Source organism: Asparagus officinalis, chromosome 8 (assembly GCF_001876935.1).
Source record: "Asparagus officinalis chromosome 8, Aspof.V1, whole genome shotgun sequence".
NCBI classification, from domain to species: Eukaryota; Viridiplantae; Streptophyta; class Magnoliopsida; order Asparagales; family Asparagaceae; genus Asparagus; species Asparagus officinalis.
Genome location: NC_033801.1, coordinates 755,915 through 777,285, shown reverse-complemented (window position 1 = coordinate 777,285; position 21,371 = coordinate 755,915). Strand labels below are relative to the sequence as shown.

The 21,371-nt window shown below is 37.2% G+C and overlaps 3 protein-coding genes and 1 non-coding gene across 4 annotated transcripts; 2 read left to right on the top strand and 2 right to left on the bottom strand.

The window, feature by feature from the left end:
- Positions 10,560-13,837, bottom strand: LOC109819398 (UPF0114 protein in repA1-repA2 intergenic region-like). The gene is made up of 6 exons (XM_020385112.1): positions 13,743-13,837; positions 13,655-13,688; positions 13,498-13,575; positions 11,923-12,004; positions 11,202-11,329; positions 10,560-11,023 (listed from the first exon to the last, which is right to left on the bottom strand). The coding sequence occupies exons 1-6, from the start codon at positions 13,835-13,837 to the stop codon at positions 10,814-10,816; spliced, it is 627 nt and encodes a 208-aa protein (XP_020240701.1). The 3' UTR covers positions 10,560-10,813.
- TRNAL-AAG lies at positions 14,859-14,939 on the top strand. Its single transcript has one exon. It is a non-coding gene; the product is annotated as a tRNA-Leu (tRNA).
- Positions 15,109-20,285, bottom strand: LOC109819833. Its single transcript, XM_020385763.1, is given in 6 exon segments — positions 15,109-15,681; positions 15,683-15,835; positions 15,838-16,000; positions 16,806-17,445; positions 19,587-19,766; positions 19,914-20,285. Coding segments are annotated over 4 exon segments (1,311 nt in total). The 5' UTR covers positions 17,426-17,445; positions 19,587-19,766; positions 19,914-20,285; the 3' UTR covers positions 15,109-15,306.
- LOC109819834 lies at positions 18,176-19,476 on the top strand. Its single transcript, XM_020385764.1, has one exon. The coding sequence runs from the start codon at positions 18,732-18,734 to the stop codon at positions 19,329-19,331; it is 600 nt and encodes a 199-aa protein (XP_020241353.1). The 5' UTR covers positions 18,176-18,731; the 3' UTR covers positions 19,332-19,476.

The following is a 21,371-nucleotide window of genomic DNA, read 5'->3' as shown; positions in this document are numbered from 1 at the left end:
GACATAGTCTCATGATCGATAACCCCACGTGTAGAAGGGACAGGTTTTGTTGATGACAATGATGATAAAGGTCATTTTTGCTAAATCTATGCTTAAGGTGAAACACAACTGTTATTCCACCTGTAGCATGAATCACTTTTAAGGTTTCTATAGGGCCGCACAGAGGAGCCAAAGATATCAGTAACTCTGAACTTTGTGCAACATAACCACTCAATGAAAGTCCTAGCCTTCTCATTAGCAAACATAATAACTTCTTATACAGAAAATAGAAATTGGAATCAATGGACACAGGCGCTCATAAATAAAAAACACTCAGTCGCACACCTATACTACAAAAGGAGCCTTGATTTACTACAAGCAAGCTATATGCAGTAGGAGCATGTCGCACCCACTGGGAAATTGTAACCAGTAAAGAGACTTTTAGGTTTTCACATCAGGAGGATTTCCATGTCCGATACCTCCGCTGGATCCAGGAGTAGTGGGTGGTAGATACTTCACAACGCCCTCGTTAGCAATAAGCTGTTTCTTCAGCTTCATAGAAGAGTGCCGAGGAACTAAAGTTGCAGGTCTTTCTAGGGTTCTTGCACCCTCAGAATGGAAAAGCACCATGAGGAATAGAAACATGACTATGGTTGCGCTCCGGGCTAAGTCAGTTGTGAAAGAAGCCATCGACAATGATGAAAAGGTCAGAAGGGAGATGTGTTGCTCTTAGTATGTATAGTGGGATGTGGGAGAGCTAGCAGAAGTATTTGGTATAACATCTCCAACTTCCCTCCCTTATAAATGGAAGCTGAGGGCGGGCCAACGCTTGTAAGCATGGTTAGGGACCCAACAAAAAAGAATTAGAGGGTCCAACATAAAATCATTATTCTTGGCTATATGGAGAAAAGAAATTTATCCAGATTTGCAGAGCATCCTTTTATATAAAATATCTATACGCACAGCAGCATCCTTTTCCATACTCGGCCAAGTCTTCGGAAATGGCTGGGTGGAATTACCTGAACAAGTTGGCCATGAATACTAATAAGACTGCTTTTAACGAGACTATACTACAAGCAGACAAGTATTAATTCAGGAATTGCTAAAGCCTTGACGTCAGTTCTACGAATTCTTCTTTTGCCACTGATTCCCAGTGATAGATCGTATTGGTCATTCTCCAAGCTTTTAAAATCTCTCCTAGCTACCAGTTATAGCTATTTACATTATGTCTTCTCTCCGACGTCGTTCTGCAAAAATTCAAACACGTCACTCCTTAAATGAAACATGTTGTTTCTTTATTGTACATCGACAAATTTGTTTTTCAATGCCACCTTGTCATTGATTTATACCATTATGACCCCGTAAATTAGCAATGCGAAAATTTTCAATCGAGCGAGTAATTAGTTGGCAGCATGTCTTTTATACACATTCTGTCACCCGCATTGACTGTTTATCGTGGCACACAAGCTGGGGTCTTATGTGGAAGAGTGTTTGTGATGAAGTTCTACTCTGTTCCCTTTTGTTATTGTTGGTTATTGTTACGAGATAGACAGACAAATAAGTGGGTGGATAATATCTTATCTTAAAAATAAGATATTCATAATCCTAGTGAGTGTAGAGTTTCATCTCTAAGCCCTTGTATATAGATGTAGGACTTTTTCATGATGGATGAGATAGTAGAAAACGCACAGAGACATACGACAACCGTCATCTCCTTCTCTGGTCAAATTCATGCTTTATGCGGTGTGTAGTTATCCGGATCCTACATTGGTATTAGATCCGAATCTAGGATCGTTCCTCAATTTCTTGATGGTGATTTTGGCCATGGAACAGAAAAATAGAATTTTTATTATGAAAAGATTTAATTTTTCATTAAAATTTTAATTTTTGGTATTAGAAATCAAATCGTTAACATCCGAGATGTCAGATCTATGAAAAAGACTCACTTTTTATAAAATTAGTGGGTTATTTTTAATAAACCAGGGATTTATTAAGTTTTGATAAATCAAGCTTTTTTGTAAATTAGGGATTTATTTAAAAAAGATTTTTTAATTTAAAAAAAAATGGAGATTGGCCAAACTCCGGGTCGATGTCGTGTGGGGTCCGATGGCAATGATGCTAGGCATCTTCATCAACGGCCAAGCGGGGGTGGGCCCGCAGTAGCCCTGACGCCGCCCCACTTCTCAAGTATCTATCCCCTAGGGTTTTAAAACCCTAGGGCAAAGATGTAAATACTTTTTTAAAAGTAAAAAAATTACTTGAAATTCGGGGAATTTCAAATATACATTATTTTTTCTAAAAATTTCCTAAAATGTTTGTTTTCTTTTTAAAATTGCCAAGAAATATTTTACATTTAATTTTCAAAAAATTCAAAAACTAAATAGAAAATAGTAAAAAATTTGGAAATTTCCATAAAATTAATTTTTGTTATTTTCTAATTTTCAAAAAAGTTTCAAAATTTTTGGAAATTTTTTATGTAGGCCCACTAGGTTTCATAATTAAGTGTTTATGGATTTTTGCTAAAAATATTTTTTTTTAACTTTGGAAGTTTAAAAATTTTATTTTAAATATAAAAATTGATTTATAAAAATCCTATTTAATTTTGGAGACTTGTGATGGGTAGTCGTTCCAGTGGGAGCGCCTCATACCAATTTCACGAAAAACAAAGTACCCTAATAAAATTGACAAAATTAAAATAGGGTACTTAAATAAAATTTGTGAAATTTCTTGCTTATGTTTGTCATGTCACATGTTCAGACGCATATTGATATATAGACAAATCATTTCAAGTGAGAGATTTCAGGTAGAGATTGTACTATGATTTAACTACCCAATCTAGTCCATCTTTAATAAATCTAATATTCCATTTAAAAAAATTTATACTGATTTTAAATTATATTCATAAAGATTGTGGTTGGGTCCTTAGGCCTTCTTCTCTTTCTTTGGAACACAATTATATTATTGAAATACATCCTGAAGAGATGGAATGTTCTTCAGTGAAGAACAATACTCCACACGAAGTGTCAATAATCTTAACATATCCGTAATTTGAGTGTCTTAGTCCTTCTCTTAAACAGGTACTAACATAATTTTACGACTAAAGTCTAGGACTAATTAGTTGTACATAATTCTGGTGGAAAATCCATTGTTTCCTAAGAGCGGGAGATTATAGCAAGTACTAAGGTGGTACTGTCCGAGTCGGAACAAGGTTTAACTTGAACTCAAAGATGTGAGACCAATCAATACTACGTCTAGAAATAAAGAGATCATTCAAGTGGTTTACTGTGTGAATTGCAATGAGAAGCGATCTTATCAAAGAGTTTAAGGATTATTCAAATGCAAAGGGCTTCAGGGATACTCTCAATGCGAGATTCGTATGATAGGGGATCTACTGATAAAGGGAATAGCCGATGAGCAAAACGGAATAGCCGATGAGCGGCTAATGAAACATACTTGAGTCTTAGAGGCAACCTCTGTAATGGCGAACTTTTATTTTAGTCGAGACCTCAGACGCTTGGGATGTTACGGATGGCAGCATTATAAGACATTATATTTATTTCGATTTTTTCTATATATGCATATTTGTGATTGCGTCTTATTATTGCTTGATTATCATGGCATGGAGAATATATGCATATGATGTGTACGAGGTACACAAAGGGCACTGGTTGTGCTATTAGAAAGTTATATCAGCAAATTGGTGCTTTTATTATACAAGAGATCCCCTTTGGAACTATGGCAATTGTTGAAACTGAGACCAAGTGTCAAGCGTCATTCAGCTTGAAGAAATGACAACATTGTTGTATTACTAGATACGACAACAGTGGGAGCACTATGTTGGCCGTGCTGACTGGGTCAAGATGAGATTGCTATATACTTGTACATTGAAGTGACCAAAGTAGAAATCTCACGTCCACATTACTTGTTTACTATCAGCTAAACAAGGGGTCTGACTTGGTGCACGAGGTGTGAGCTTGTCAGGCTATCCCAGGCATATCTTGTGGGCAATATAGCCAGACAAATTCATCACGAGGTGATGAAACTTGGGCCTATACAGTATTCATATAATGATATATGCTCTCAGGGAGAGAGAATTAATATCGTAACACATTGATATATGACGTGTGCTTCGATCGGATATAAGGAGATCGAGGGATGGATCCTTATTCCCTCGCTATGTGAGCCGATATCAACAATAACTAGTAATAAAGGGCAGTCACTGTATCCTTAGAGACACTAGGTTGTTTGGGATGGTTGATATGAGTATCTGCTACTTTAGCTGTTGTTTCCTGCTGCGATAAGACAATATCGTACATACGGGGAAGTGTCTGGAAAGCGGATGATTAACACGCTCAACTATTTAGGGCCAGAGGAAAATCGATTAACATGTCTTCTGATTGCATCGTTTGGCTAAGTCTTATGTCCAGGATAGGATCTAAGAGTATGATGAATCGAGGGTAGACCGTAGTGTTCATGTACGCTTCTTCGAGGGATCTGGGGTATGAGATACTGCATACTTACACTATTTGTTGTGTTTTATTTAGGGAGATCCTTGTATTGATCTTAACGGATCTGGCTACAAGGCTACACATTTGCAGGTGTTCAACAGTCCACCGCACTAATGATGTATGGACATGGATTTGAAAAGGATTCTCAGGGAGACTTTGACTCAGGGAGTCGGCTCAGGGAGCAACAGATGACACCCACTTATTTGTGTAAGTGAGAGTATGTTAGTTATTGTTATGAGATAAACATCCAAATAAATGAGTTGATAATATCTTATCTTAAAGATAAGATATTCATAATCCTAGTAAGTGTAGGAATCTATCTCTAAGCCCTTGTACATATAGATATAAGGTTTTTCATAATGGGTGAGATAGAGAAAATGTACAGATACATACGACAGCTGTCATCTCCTTCTCCGATTAACTTTGTGCTTTATGCGGTAGTCACGAGATGATATACAGGGGCTTCTCGCCGGCTGCACGGTATGGACACTCTCCAGTCGTTTATCAAGGAAGGCGTGACGATCCTACAAGAACACTCCGTTTGGTAAAAACTAAACTTGTTGTTTATGTTCCTAGATCCATGGTATGGTTTCTTTATTTTCCGATATGCATAATCTAGCTGTAAATTATCCCTATTGTATGCATGTAGTTATCCGGATCCTACATTTATAAAGTTAAAACTATAAGTTTATATAAACGGAAACAAAAACTAACTGGTGGCCCATTCATAAGAAGAAAATTAGAATATTATGCCTAGGATGCAGTGACCTTAGGAATTCCGAAGGGATAAGCTTAGCAGTAGCGTCTAAGGAAGTCATGAAACGGTGGAGTGTCATACAGTGAAGTACTCATCTACATCTTCCTATTCCTTTTTTCCTTTTTCTTCTTCTTCCTTTTTCCTTTTTTTTTTTTTTTTGGGGGGAGACGGATGCTCCACCCAGATAAATTACCCACAAACGGTTGTTACAGATATAAGAACATATTCCCAACTCCAAAAATATTGTCATGTGTTCAAACTATCACATACCAAGCAAAATCAGACACTTTTATACAACATATATTTCCTTGATGCTAAGTTAGGTTTTCCCTGTTTTCTGAGCTTCTGGAAGAGAAAGGATAATTTGAATAAGTTTCACTTGGGCTAAATTTATCAAGGTTTCAATTTGTGTAAACTGCATAAATGTGTTCAAACTACCACAATAACCATACAACAAAAAAGCATAAATGTGGTACCTAATTCAACACTAACTCCTGTCATTCAAGAACAATTGGACTCAAATGAGCCTCCCTTGATCAGCAACCATGAAAGACGTCTCTCCGTTTCCTGCAGCTGCTGTGGTCCTGTGCTCATATTCATCTGACCAGTAAACCAACCGTAGTACCTAATCATGCGCTCATTATGTACGGCCATCAATTTCTTATGGAAGATATCCAGAATCATATTAGTGGGCAAGGTGATGAGTTTTCAAGGAAATTGTTTGGTCTGACTATGCTGTTTATATGAAAGATGAACCAATAGCAATTCTGGTCGAAATTTCTTTGAATCCCTTGGCACTTTCCTCTTTAAGATGAGCACTTTTTTTTGAATGGAAACTAACTACAGAATGTAATCTCTTATGAAAGGGCATGAATATGATACTTAATGTGGAAAAATAGCTACAGTGGAAACTAACTCCAGTGAGTTTGTTTTTCTACTTGCAATTCAAGTCTAGCATTTTTTCCAATTTTTCCTTAATGTTTTCTTCATTCGAAGAGAGCAATAGATAATTTTACTTTCCTTGCTCATTCAAGGATACCAAATGACAGTGTGTTTAGTTTTGACTTCTAATAGTCAGTGAGCACAAGACTTCCTTGAGCATGAACAATCATTTCATTTCTATTAGGGCAAGTGAGTAGCTTCTCTATAAGAAAGGAGTTCCCAGTAGAGACTCATCATTCTATTAGTCTTGTTCGATGTATTCTCTAAAGGCCTATTTCTTTTTCTGCCTTTTAATGTAAAAAAATGAAGCTAATAAGCAGAAATCCGACCTTTAAAAGGTCACCTGGTCTCTGGCGTATTTGGACTTGGGTAGTTGTTGAAAACTTCATACTCCCTTTAAAATAGGGAGTTGTGGAAAAACTTTTCAATGACTATATTACCCCTATTTTTTTTTGATATTACATTTTAATACTAACTAAACTAAATTAATTATTATTGTTAATAAATTATATTATATGTTACTTTAAGTTTGTACAATTTGGTCCCTTAAACTTCCAACGTTATTGTAAAATTATACATCATATTAATTATTAGTAACGTATAATAATATATTAATAGATAATTGCATGTCAATAAAGTATTTTTAGAAAGAGTAGAAAACATAGAATTTCCCTAAAATTATACCATGAACTCATATAGGAAAACTACAAAGAGTATTTTTATGTTTAGGTAATAGGACAGAAGGTACAAATATTAAATTTTAGAAAATATTAGGATATTTAAGTGCAGCAAGATACGTTATCTAAAATTTAAAAAAAAAGTGCAACAAGATACAAGTGGAGGTATATAAGTATAATTTTGGTAAACTATAAGGTATTTAAGTTCAGTTAAACCTATAAAATATTTAAAATCTTTGTTATCCACAAACAATAGTATATAATTATAATCCCATTGATAAATAATATTCATCATCCAAAATGAGGCCAGATGCTTAGCTTATATTTATATAGTAGAGGAGATGTGGAAAAATTAAAGCATCATATTTTGAATGTCTCAAGATTTTGAATTATTTCCTGAAAGTATATACTTCGCTTAGAAAACTTTAGAAGAGGCTTTTGAAGTACTACAAAATGTTGGACATCAAATAAATATTGAGCAAATAAAATCCTTGATATCGGATATCAAAATATTAGGGATATGTAAGTAATATTGGGTTCATACAAGTTCATACATAACATGACATTGTAATATATAATCTAACATATTAATAAATTTTAAGCATAAGAATTTGCATCAAGACATGCTTAAGATCTGGGAGAGCCAAGAGTGGAGAGATTTGGGTGAAGAACTGTGGCCTTTGTGGGTTTTATTAGTTTCGATTTTGTTTCCCAAACATAATCCAAACCTGAACCCACAATCAAATTAAAAATAACATGATTTTCTTGATATCTTTAAAGGAATATATCGATCATATTTTCAATAACGATCGATATATCAAAAAATCACCAAACAAAAAAAACAATATAAAAATATTACCGGCAGAAAGTCTTTAACACCGATATATTGACCGATATAGCAATATATTAACCAATATTTAATAGAATGCCTATAAGAACAAATATGTAAATGTTATTTAGATATTAACTCCTTGATTTTAAATATCCAATGATTCTATATTATTCCCTCAAATTTTTGAAATTGCTCATAATTTTAGGGATTAATATTAAATTATTAAAATTTTGAGGGACAAATTATAAATAAATCATATTTAAAAGAGTTAATTTTTACAAACTCTCCCAACTATGGAGATTGTCTTTAAAAACCCACTCAATTGATTCAGTTTGACAAAACCCCCTTATTATGGGGGTGTTATAGATAACCCTCTCAATTTTAGTGTAATTTTAGAAAACACCTCTCAACTATAACGTGTCTTATAAAAACTCCCCTAATCTTTTACACTTCTATCAATAAACCTCCTTAACATAGTTACTTTAATTTGTGATTTGAACAAAATACCCTCTGGAAGAAAGTTGTTTTAATTAAAAATAAATCCTTAACCAATAATAAAAGGACCACAACTAATTTACAATTTTTCCCTCTATGTCACCTCTTTTTCTTCATATGGCAAAAATTAAGGTAACTCTTTTATGAATGATTGATATTTTGGTCTTTCCAAGTGAAATACTTGTCACATAGTAGATAAAACTCAATCATATTAGTTTTGAGAGGTTGAGTTTAAGTGAGAAACGTCCACAAGGGTTAAATCAATTTTTTTTAAAGTTGAGATATTATCTACGAAACACTCAAAACTTGACGGAGATTTACTCAGTTTTAAATAGGTTGGGGGAGATTGACATGCCCCCATAGTTGAGGGGGAGTTCTCTAAAATTAACCCTTAAACAAAAGCACAACTTAAGGCACATGTGTCATTAATTTTATAAGAGTAGAGTTTATAGCAAGTCTATTACTCAATGAACTGGTTTTGATTATTTGTCCTTAAGTTTGTCCTACACATCAACTCAGAAAATCTTTTGCTATAAGAATTAATTTAATATTTATTTGGGATGAGTATATGATCATTCTGATTCCCCTTGTCTTTCATGATTTGTAATAAATTATTTGACAAAATAAATCAAGTTTTTATTTTATATTGCTCACATTCTTATAAGTTTATGAAGCTCATAGCTTGGATATGAATATTATTGCAGATATTATATTCGTCTAAGTCCTTAAGCTAAATATTTGGATGTTGTTTGACATTGGATAGATGTGAAATATTTTGTTAAAATACAATCAATATGAGTGAATAATATGTACAAATCATTCTCAAACTATATTTTATGATTTTTTGAAACTAAAAAATAATCGTTTTGACAGATCAATTAGTAGTTGGGAAGATGTAAAAAGAGTACAACATCAGATTTTAGAATTAATCATATAATTTATATTTTCTTTCTTGATAGAATTTGCACATTCTAACTTAAAAATTCTAGAAAAAAGTTTTTAAAAATCTATAATACTCGGTCGCCGGATAGACAATAGGTGGAAGTAAATAACATGTGGAAGTGATTTTTTTATAACTGAACGAAATCCTTAATGACTAGATAAAACCTACCATTTTTCTGTGATGAATTCAAGAATTTATTTTTTCACTAATAACAATAGTTTTTTCAGTATTGGTCCCTTACATCATTAATATTTTGAAATTATACTTTTAAATTATTAATTAATCTTAAATTATTAATATTTTAAGGCTTTAAACATCACTATTTCTCTGGAAGACAAAACATTAAAACCGTAAAATGTTAAAACCACGCTTTGGAATATCCAAAAAAATTAAATATATCATGATAATTATAAAGTTTTATGCAACCTTGTTATAGTAAATAAATAAACTTAAAGTAAATAATTATGATAATTATAAAGTTTTATGCAACCTTGTTATAGTAAATAAATAAACTTAAAGTAAATAATTATGATATTTAACCACGTGCATTCTACCTAGTATGTATAAAAAGGCAGGTAGGATTCTCTCATTTGCCAATGAAAATTTTATGCTAATAAGATTTGAAGTTTTATAAGGAAGTCGGGTTATTAGCATATGGATAAAGAGATTTTCTAAGATTCAAATCCTTCTTTTCTGGGATTGCCACCCCCACCCCCCCTCTTTTTGAGGGTGAATCATGATTCTTGAGCATTGGTTGCGCTGTTAGCAGCTTTCTTACCTACCATAGTTTCTCCTTCTATGCAGGATACATCACTACTATTACAACTACAACTCTTGAAACTCTCAAATTTGAGGTTTTTATTTTGGTCCCATGTTCAAATCATGATTCTTCATCCATATATGGTCATTCATCTTTACGTCCTTCTCCCAGTCAAAGGTCCCTCTTGTGTGCATGTAACATAATAAGACTATCCAATTCAAAATACGGCGCCCTCACCATACTCACTCCACCAAGTGATATGGCACTCTAAAGGTAACGTCATGGATTCTAAAGATGTCTCTCACAGATTGGAGCAGCAAAGACAAGCAAATCCTTATGTGGAGTTGCAGTTTGCTCCTTATAGTATGCTTAGCTCTATGTGGAACTTAATTCTATGCACTTCTGATTGACGCTACTCCATTATCTTTCTACACATTGAGCACGAACTTTCCAAAAGGTCACTCATCCTGAAATTGCTTCCGCCCAAGAACACTCAGCTGTTAAATTATTCATTCTATGTCCATCAAAGATACAAGCTACAATTAATCATAAGAATTGTCAATATACCAGATATTTTATGCATATCCCATGAGGGAAGTGTAACAGCTACAGTTTGACACAGCTTTCCCAAGAGAAACCAGCTTGAGTCTGGATAACGATAACGAGGAAAAGAAAAATGTGTGACAGAGACTTGTACATTTTTTTACTAGAATACATTGACATGATTATATGCAGGAAGCCATCTCTGTGTTGTATTTTATATTTTTTAAGTAATGAACACAATCCCACTCTCTTACCTTTTCCAGAAACATTGTGTCCCATTACATATTAATATCTAGGAACCATACTGCGACTTAAAAAGCTTATTTACATACCTTCATGAAAAAGACAAGTTATACCTTATATCAGGCATGTTTACTTTATTTGGAGGAATGAAGCTTCGATAGCAAATAGAGGCAACTGGATAATAGGAGGATAGAAGCTGCAAAGCAGAGCAGGTCTGTGGATGAAGATATTGTCACCTTTCTGCTCTTTTCAAATAACCCAACCAAAAGAACCATCACAATGACGTGACCGAGCTTTGTCTTCAGCTCATTTACTGACTGAATTTCTAACCATTTTGGCCGTTCCTACAATAATAGTTGACAGATGGGCTGAGAAACTAACATAATAGATGGGAAAAAACAATTAGGAGAAATCACATACCCCCATTGTGAGAAAGATTTAAGTTTTAAAGCAGTCATGAGGAGCATAGAGCCTAAATGACATACTGTAGAAGCATAGGTGAACTTAAGTAATGAGATTTACCGAAAGTTTGAATAATCCAAGGAGGTTCGATCCATAAGAAGAGGTCTTAGCAATGTCAAGATTGCTAATGAAGAGCTCGTAAAGACCCATACCAAAGACAAGCATTACTGTTCCTATAAGATAGACATCTGCAAGTGAAGTAAAAGGATCAGTTAGTCATGTATTATTCCAAAAACCATGTCAGCTCAGCTGATAAACCGCGTCAACACCTAGTACATATTTGTTTGGCATCCATACATCACAAACAGGTTCATTTCACAGCACCAGCCAGCACTTCTGCTTTTGGCTTTTCACAAAAAATCATATCCAAAAATGTATGACTACAATAGGTCAAAATGTTAATAGAACAAAGTCTCAATTCACATCCACCTGGCAGAACTTATCACATATTTTTTCTTAAAAACAGGATCAACCTTGTCGTTTGCCCATTTTAAAGCTAAGATCAAGCGTTAACAGATATTCATGTTTTTTATTTAATATTTACCTGGCTCACCGATTGTCTTCATTAAACTTAATTGAGAAATAATAGACTATAACCAACTTACAGATACGAAGCACACTCCCACTAAAATCTCCAGGTAATAAATATTGTAAATAAAAAAATACCAAATATGTGCAAAATTACAAGAATGATATTATAATCCACTCACACAAGAGAGTCCAGAAACACATGGATGCAACAAATTCAAAGTGGTTCCGTTAAATTTGATGTTGGACTCACCAATAGCTTCAACCACCATCAAGATCACTTTTCCACTGCCTGCTGTGTATTCTATGAAGGAATTTAGCACATATACGCAACCCTGCAGCAATCATTAATGATGTCAACTTATCTAAATGAGTTAACACCCACAATGTTCGCCAACAGTATCTACTAAGTACTGCAAATTAATGACAATTCTGGAAGCATCTAAACTCAAATAAAAGAGCAAATAGTTAATCTAGCTTTCCTTTGGTGTTAAATAACGTAAAACAAAATGAAAAACAAATCCCTTCACCTTTCGGATGTTAGTTTTAGAGATGATATAAAGTTTGTGAAGTTATCTCGGCTTTTCTATCCTAAGGAAACAAATTACAATAAAGACATTATCCTTAATCAAACAGCAGTAGGCCAAGCCCCAAAAGAACCCACCAAATACTAGCCCGATCACAAACCATGCTGCAGCCACAAAGAAACTAGCCTGAGCCTGGAAAGCACTAGACCAACAAAATCCGAGACTAGAGTTACTAGAAAAAGGCAAGGGCCAACAAGGCAGTGATGAGTCAATCTAAGAGCAATAAGGGGAGAGATTCAGACAGCAATTATCATAAAGAAAAAGCACTGTCAATACCTGATAAAGAGGTGAAAACTGACTGATCGCATCATCGTAGGTCAAGGGAATAAGTGACCTGTGATCCTAGCCGACCTCCAATGAAAACGAACTTCAACACCCAGAAGAATCCATCTACGAATCACCTAGGCCCCACGTCAAGTGGGCTAAAAAGTTTATTATACACATGTTTTACATGGGAATCGAAGGGGAGAGACTGGGCCAATCCGGGCTGACACCCGGGCCAAGGCCTACTGGGTTCAGGTCTACCTGGTATGATCCTGGGGTCCAGGTCCGCATTGGCTTGGTCCGGTCCGAATTTTGGGCCAATCTGGCCCGTTTGCCGCCCCCAGTAGGATGCTTACTCTAGCTGGCCTAACACGGTACAGGCTAGCTACATTGCGGAGGACAAGATTTCATGGAAATGTCCAGAAGTAAAAGGTTAAGGGTACCCATGACGTGCAGAATAAGGTATGAAAATCCTATTTAAACCATTACCGGCGGATTTGATTAATGATTTCCTCAGATTCCAAATGTTCATCAGTGCCTGCAGTTGCAATAACCAGTTGGAGCTTCAATCGACAGGTCATATGGACATGAAGAGCAGTATCCCACGTAGCAGACGCAGATAAATGGCGCTAGCTTTGCGAATAGATATGGGACAATATAGGTTGAACTTAACTGGAAGTGCAGTGAATAATGAATATTGTCGCGGCAAGGAATTAGAGCAAGTCATGCAACCTTTGTTGGCAACAATCATAAAAGAAGGATGGTGGTTCATTCCTTAGAGGGCTGTGGTACTGGGGACATAGACTTACATTGGTCATACCACAGCGTCTCAAGACTCCCAAACAAAATTTCACATGTTTATGTGTAATACTAATCGTTTTACTTCAGTGAAGCAAAATGACAAACAACTGGTGTGCAGGGCACAAAAGAGCCACAGGAATCAAACACACGGATACAACCATACGTAAGTGGGTTACCTTGAGAAAGCAGAGCACAGAACCCATCAAAGAACCAAACACTCCAAGTATCGCCATGAACCTGCACCTATAAATCACCTGCCCACACCATCCAAAAAAAACATAAAAAAAACCGCAGATAATCAAAAAATCGGAAGTTTTTTTTTTTTTAAATTACCTTCTCAATGGCCTCCTCATAATAAAGGCCGGGCCTTAGGGATGAGACCTACGCACGACATCGAATGGCCTCGAACGGCCACGGTCACCGGCCACCGGTGCGCAGGCCGAGGCCGCGTTTCAGGCCCGGAGCTCCGCCGGTGACCGGCGTCGGCGGTCGCGGCCTCCGGTTGAGCTGGCCCATCGGGGTTCTTTGAATAGCAGGGACCCACTCTTGGGCGGCAGCGAGAGATTGAAGGATATCAGACGAAGGAGTTCATCGTCATCGCATTGAGAGCCCCCGCAACTCAAAATTAAGGCTTGATCGGGTTTTACTATTAAGTTAATTATTAAGCGTGAGATATTTTTGTTTTTTTTTTTTTTTTGGGGGGGGGGGGGGCTCATCAGCCCGGGGGGGGAGTTGGGGAGAGCGAGATGAACGGAGAGACAGAATCGCCAGAGGGTGACAAAAATGAGGATATTGGACGCTTTGCTTGGGTGCAGAGGATTACCACCCACGTAGAGCGCCAGCGCGATGTAAAAATTTCAAACTTTTTTTTTTTTTCCTTTTCAACGAGATTCTATTCCTTGTCTCTCCGGGTTGATCACTTTTCTACTTTTAATCAGTATATAAGTAAAATTATTATTTTTATTTTTTACTGGGTGGCCGAAGCTAAATGACTGAAAACAAAATTCTAGTGATATTGAAATATATTTACGAAATGTGCAAAGTCCTTGTACTAGCAGGCTTGAGGCTTCATTATATGCTGATTTAGGAATGAATGTGCGTCGAATTTGGAATGGAAATTTAATTGGCGAATTATTGATGCAACGAACTAGCATTATTGTGTATGTTCAATTTGCATTAAGATTTGTTTATTTGCAAATCTAATAAAATGTGAAGCGGATACATTTATCGATCACGAGTTTGGCTTTATCGAGCGGGAGGCAAACAAAGTTGCAAACAACTAGTCATGAAACTCTGTAAAGTGTTGGTGTATTTTGTGTTCAATTTTATTATTCTGGAGTTAAAGAGTTTGGATATATCGGCTATGTTTTCTCGAATGAAAGTGCACTTTTTCCCCTATAAAATATTATCATTTTCATATATTGTTATCCCAAACTTGCATGTATACATTTGGTCCATAGTTTATAATCTCTCAGGGTATGTATTAGCAATTTAACTACATATTTTAAATATTAGCAATTTAACCCAAAGCGTAAATGTTGAGATGGCCGAGTTGGTCTAAGGCGCCAGATTAAGGTTCTGGTCCGAAAGGGCGTGGGTTCAAATCCCACTCTCAACAGTGTAGTTTTTTTTTTTTTTTTGGAACATGCACCCCCCATCTTTGCGAGTTATTTTATCATATAGTTTTGTTTTTATTTTGTCAGTGACAAGAAAAAATGATATCATAAATAGCTTCCACAGCCAGTTAAAAAAGATTCAAAATCATTCAAGACAAAGGCCAGAGCGGATGAGTAAAAATTTAACGGACTCTGCCATGAAAGGAAAAAAAAAAAGTTGTTATTCCATTTCCAGGCACAAAAAGCTCATCTTATCAACCAAAGAAATGTCATCCCCAGGTGATTATCTTTACAGTCAGTGCTCACACAGATAGCTCCCATACCCATTCTGTGCTGAGCATTCTACGTACAGTAACAAGCCCACCCCTGCTATGACAACAGAGAACTCCTGATCCCCTTCTTCATCTTCTTCGTGAACGGCCTACACGCCTCGATGCTAAGATCCACCGCCCCCGCCAGCGCCATAAAAATCGCAGCATCCTCGACGCACATAACATGACGCATCGCCAGCTGCACCACCGGCTTGCTCCTCTTCCCTTCCCCCTGAACCCTGCAACTCATCACAAACCCACCTGTCTCCTCCACCGTTGTGCCCGGAGGACAATGCACCGGCGTCCCCGCCGGAGCTTGCCTATCCATATCAATCAAAAACTCCCCTCCCTTTCCTGCACTTACCAAAACTTCTGATACTAAAACTCCTCCTTCTTGCCCTTCAGGAAGGAGGAAGAGTCGAAGGCAGACTGGAAGTCTGCGGGAGCCAGGCCTCTCGCCAGGCCTTCGAGACGGCCCCATCCGGATGCCAGCTGCTGCGGACGCTGCCAGCGGGGGGTCGCGGCCAGGGGACAATGAGCCAGCACCAGGGTTTTGACGCGAGCGACCTGTCGAACCCTGAGGAAGCGCCACGAAGGCCGTGTTGCATTGGAAGGCTGCGGCAGCTGCAGAGCCAGAAAGATCGTGGATCATCACCTTCCAGCCTTTTCTTTCCCTTCGTTGCTCGATGTCTTGGGTTTCATCATCATTGGAGTTTGACCAGTATGTGCCTAAAGGGTCGAGCTGACATGCACTGTTGGAGACATATGCAAGGATGAGAGTCCAATCTTTCAAAAGATATATGTTTCAATGCTCAATATTATGACTTCTATTTACATGACACGAGAAAACAAAAACAAAAAACAGATAGTTCAATTATACTTCATAGTTTCTGTCAAAGGACCCTGTGTTCATGGTGAGGGTTGAGGGGTGTAATTTTATATTCTAACATGCTTCCATAGGCGGAAGCTGAGCGTCTTTTTCATGGGCTGAAATTTTGGACTCACGCAGTTATATCAAATTTTCTTAAAATCGACTGTAAATTCGTGACAAATGAGATTTGAACATGGGTTGCTCTAATATCATGTCAAAGTCTACCGACACAAGAACTCTGAAGTTGTGGTGAGTACGGGAGAAAACTTTATACTGTAACAAGTGCTGGTCGCATGAAGAGACAGTCTGTAAAGTTCAATGACTAGTATGAGGGATGCAACAAATAAAAATAAAAAAATAACAAAAGATACAGTGCTTTGCTAAAAGCACTTGCTAGTTTACAGTCTATGAAGAGGGAAGTATCATAACTGAACTTAGCTCAGTCTATTCCAGCCTTAATTTTTTCAAATCGAACTCCGTTTTCAAGATCAAATAAATAAGAGAATTCTCCAATACTAGATTGAGCATGGAGAAAAATGCCAATTCATGAAGTAGGAAACAACAGAGAACAGACCAAAGATTACCATTGACAAATCCTTGACTTGAAAACCTGTACGCTTATGCTAAACATTGTGCAACTATAAAAAATAAGTGATGAAGAACTAAAGAAGATCCGAGCTACTTACCGTCTCTCTCTGCTGAACTTGCAACTGAATACAGGCTGCTTGATACTTCCATGAACCTGAACTATCTGAGGACTCAACATCGTCTCATCCTCAAACAGGAAAACATATCGAGGATCCGAATCCAGCTTCACTCTCAAATGCAGCTCCGGCCCTTGTCTCCCCCCTAACTGCTTCTGCTTCCCAATCTCAATCCAACCATTATGAATCAGTGGCGGTTTCCCTTCACCCCATTCAGGACTCACCTCCACCTTGAATGTCCCAAGCTGCTGCTTTTTGCTCGTAACACTGCAATTTGATCCCTTCTTCCTTCCCAAAAAGACCACAACCTCAAGAAACGGTTGGGAGGTATGGAAGCAACTAGAGGCCATTAACGCCTTGACATCAGACTTCCCAAGATAGAAGATTATCGGGTTGTTTTGAGGGTCAGGATTGGGCTCAGAAGAGGATATTAACGGGATCTGAGCAGTCTGTATAGGGAAGCCTCGGAGCCTGATCTGACAACAGTATATAGAGGTAGATGTTGCATGAGTTGCACCTTTCATTGGTTTTGAAGCTGCCATTGGGATTCGTATCCCCAGAGATCCAATTGACAGTCTGATGAAGTCTTGGGGATCCATCATTGTCACAAATATCGATTCATCTGCGTAAAGAGTGAATTGATAAGGTTTAATAAATTTCAGAAGGAGATGCATCATGTTGTATGTTAGCCATGTGGACAACAGTAATCATAAAGGTCAAAAGGGTTAGTCCCTTTTTAGGATCACCAAGTCATTTTCTGTTGGTAAAATTATTCAAACACTTACAAGTTATTATGGCCATGTTAGGCGTAGCTGGTGTATTCAGTGGCTACTCATTTTGCATTATGTTAGGCATGGTTGTGTTCATATACTCTAATTTCACATAATGTTTGACTTGCATAAACTACTCAGTGTCAATTTATGTTCATGCTTTGTCTTTACAGAAACCTGTGGCCGTTTAGAAATCACATCTCATTGCTTTAGTTAGCAGGAAAAAGTGCCATTTATGCTTTATGGGCATGCGAGGACGAGGTGGAAGGTGGGTATTTTCTTGTCCATTAAGTTCTGGCAGCATCTCTCTTGTAAGTTAGAGTTCAATTGGCCTGGTGGAAGCAGTATCGGATTGGATTGCAGCTCCAATTCTGACTGATTCTCACATTCAGAGGTTCTCTTCTAGTCATTTTACAAAATGTATCAAGCAAACATCAATCAAGCACTATATGAGTACATGAAAACAGAGAATCGTTGAACATATTTAGAGACCAAATGGGTCCAAACACCTCTCTTTTTTCCTTTCCTCTACTTCTCTGGTTACACGCCAGATATCCTCAGCAATCTACAAACCTTGTTAAATTAAACATCGTATGTAAGCAACAACACAGCCATAACTTGTCATTACAAAGTTAAGAAATCAGCAATGCTACTTCTTCTTTATATGTCAATCAGTTTTAGCAAAAGTGAGGTGATCAGAGAGAAAACTATCCAAGGCTTTCAATAGTATAGATCTCTTAGTGGATGCCACTTTCAGCAAATGGATGAGTTGGAGGTAGGAGAAAAGGAGACAAGAAGCCAAAAGGTGCCTGTTCCGAGAGGTGTCCACGAAGGAGAAGTATTTGATGATGACAGACACAGAACTAAAAAAGAAAGAAAAAGCAAAAGCCAAGTGATTAGTAGGAGCAATGCAAGTTTGGTATTTTCCTTTAACCAATTAGTAAAGCTACCAAGATTCCTCAATAGAGACCCCCCTCTCACAGCAAAGAAGATACCAAGCTTCATTAACCTTCAAGCTCCTCCACAATGGCAAAAGCCCCTACCCTCATTAGCTAAAAACCTACAACACAATCCACATAATATAGGAGCAACACAACAATCCCCAATTCCAAATGCTGCATCCACCCTCCAATTCTAGATGCCAAGGCTAATTAGCAATCAGGGTGATCGCACCCATCCACTAGTCTGGCTCGTGGCGATCATTCTTGCAATCTTAGCAGTCGCAGTGATCATCACAGGCATTGTGGTGTTTGTGGTCTACATGGTCTACAAGCCAAAAATGCCCTACATACAGGTAACATATGCAAACCTCGACAAAATTGAATATGATCAATCTGGCCTACTCAATATCCAAATGACCCTCACGGTGTTGGCTGTTAACGACAATGTTAAGGCCGATGCAAGCTTCTATGATATAAGCTTCGGCTTGGGGTTTCAGGGTGTAAAGTTAGCAGAGCTAAGGGCTGATCCATTTAATGTGCCCATGAATAACTCGATGCCACTGAACTATATTGTTCAATCATCGACGATCCCCTTGGATGAGGGAAGGATGGAATCGATGGATGCAGCATTGAAGCAGGAAAAAGTGCCATTTATGCTTTATGGGCATGCGAGGACGAGGTGGAAGGTGGGTATTTTCTTGTCCATTAAGTTCTGGCAGCATCTCTCTTGTAAGTTAGAGTTCAATTGGCCTGGTGGAAGCAGTATCGGATTGGATTGCAGCTCCAATTCTGACTGATTCTCACATTCAGAGGTTCTCTTCTAGTCATTTTACCATTTTTTTTTTCTTTTTTGTTGATTTTTCTTTTTCTGTTGAAGATTTTTCTGGTATGTACAATCAACTCGTGGGTTCTCTTGGTTGGCTTCATGATTCATTCATTCAATTCAAAAGTTCTACATGAATTAGGTATGCAACTAAAATTTGGGAAGAAGAAAGACCCAAATGTGCATTGCAATGGAAATTGAGAAGAGACAAGATAAGCAAAGCATGTACCTTTAACTTTTATCTCTTCTTTTGCTGCTCCTGCTTTAAGAACTCTATTATTGCGTTTCCTTTCCCCCAAAGCAAACCACTCCAATTGCAAGATTTTTATGAAACTTTATGGATTTTGTTACCTGGGCTCCATTTTACCCCACCTCACAACAAGCTCAAATCTCTAAAAACCTCCAACCACTGCATCAAAAAGAGAAAAAGAAAAAGAAAATCACTATTTGTCAAAGTGGGTTTTCTTCTTGGCTTCCAAATACCTAAACACGAAAAATAAAGTAAACCCGAGAAAGAGAAAAGGCAGAAGAAAACGAGGCAAGCAATAAAAATCACATTTTTTATCCAAGGAAGCTCCTTTCTGCACCGAAATTAAGCAAAAAAAAGCCAGCTTTATTCACCCAGCAAGCAAACAACAGAAGCTGAAAACTGGTCTGTGATGAAATTGGAAAGGAGAGAGCAGAGTGAGGAGGAAGGAGGAAATCGGAGGGGTGAATAAATATTTATAAAAAAATATAGGGACTGTAGAATAATTTATAGAGTGGGGAATTAGAAAATAAATAGGAAAGATAAGGGTGGGGGTAATTGGAGACAGCTGGAGTCGAGCTTCCAAAATCGCTATCTGGACAGAAGGAGAGAGAGAGAGAGAGAGCAATGGGGGCTGCACTTGACTTGGAATTTTTTTATTTGTTTCTTTACTTTCCTCCTTGCCATTAAAATTTCTTAATTAATTCTCCAAACCCACCCAACTTCTCTGCGGGCTTAGGAGCTTCCCGTGAGGAGAAAATTAATAAATTTGTCTGTTGGGGAGTTTTCGGTAAAGATGGTAGATTAGGAAACAGTGATGACGAACATTTGTTTTTCATAGTAGGGGCTGTTTGGTTGTTTTCTTTCGCCCCTGATTCCCTGTCAAAACTGACATCTTGTTGTCAGTTTTGACAGCTTTCTTACCAAAACGTTTTTTTAAAGTGTGTTTTGACAAGAAAGCTGTCAAAACTGTCAGTTTTGACAGGGAATCAGGGGCAAAAGACAAAACAAACAGCCCCTAAAAAGGGCGTTTTGGCAAGAAAGCTGTCAAAACTGACAGCTTACTGTAAGTTTTGGCAGGGAATCAGGGGCAAAAGAAAACAACCAAATAGCCCCTTAAGGGCATTTTGGGAAGAAAGCAAGCTGTCAGTTTTGTCAGGGAATCAGGGACAAAAGAAGCAAAACAAACAGCCCCTTGGTGCTGGAGTAACATTCTTATTTGCATATTGTTTTCTTTTCTAACATAAAACATGAGATTCTTCTCATCTTTTTTCCCCCTTATAAAGAGATAGCAACCGGGTAACAACCATATGAATCTCATTCTTACAGCATATTGACTTCTTTGATTTGAGAGTTGTTGATTCTTCAATCGAATGGTACATGATTCGGCGTGATGATTCTTGAAACGATGCTCCTCAATCTATTTTTAACATCTCGTTAGCTAAACAATCTTTGCATTATTCAACATGTGAACATATTCAAAGTTGTTAGATTGTTTTAATGTGATGAGAAAAGTGGGAGGAGCTACAAGATATATTGAGTTATTAAAAAAGGAACATTATTATTAATAAAAGTTTATCTTATAGGATATTACTTAATTCCGTGTTGTATTACATAGTTTCTGTCTTCAAATAAAAATCTATCTAACACCGATGCGAGATATATATATATAGAGAGAAAAAAATGGGTATGTTTGGTACCAAACATAATTTTTTTGCTTGATAGTAAGGTGTCATATTCTTATCCACTCATTCCAATTCTCAATAT

Bases quoted from the DNA above. Each gene is read 5' to 3' on its own strand.
- LOC109819398 (XM_020385112.1), bottom strand. From the start codon at position 13,837: ATGGGCCAGCTCAACCGGAGGCCGCGACCGCCGACGCCGGTCACCGGC. The intron at 13,689-13,742 runs GTGACCGTGGCC...CTCATCCCTAAG, and splicing joins GGCCTGCGCACCGGTGGCCG to GCCCGGCCTTTATTATGAGG. The intron at 12,005-13,497 runs GTAACCCACTTA...TGATTGCTGCAG, and splicing joins CTGTGCTCTGCTTTCTCAAG to GGTTGCGTATATGTGCTAAA.
- LOC109819834 (XM_020385764.1), top strand. From the start codon at position 18,732: ATGCCAAGGCTAATTAGCAATCAGGGTGATCGCACCCATCCACTAGTC.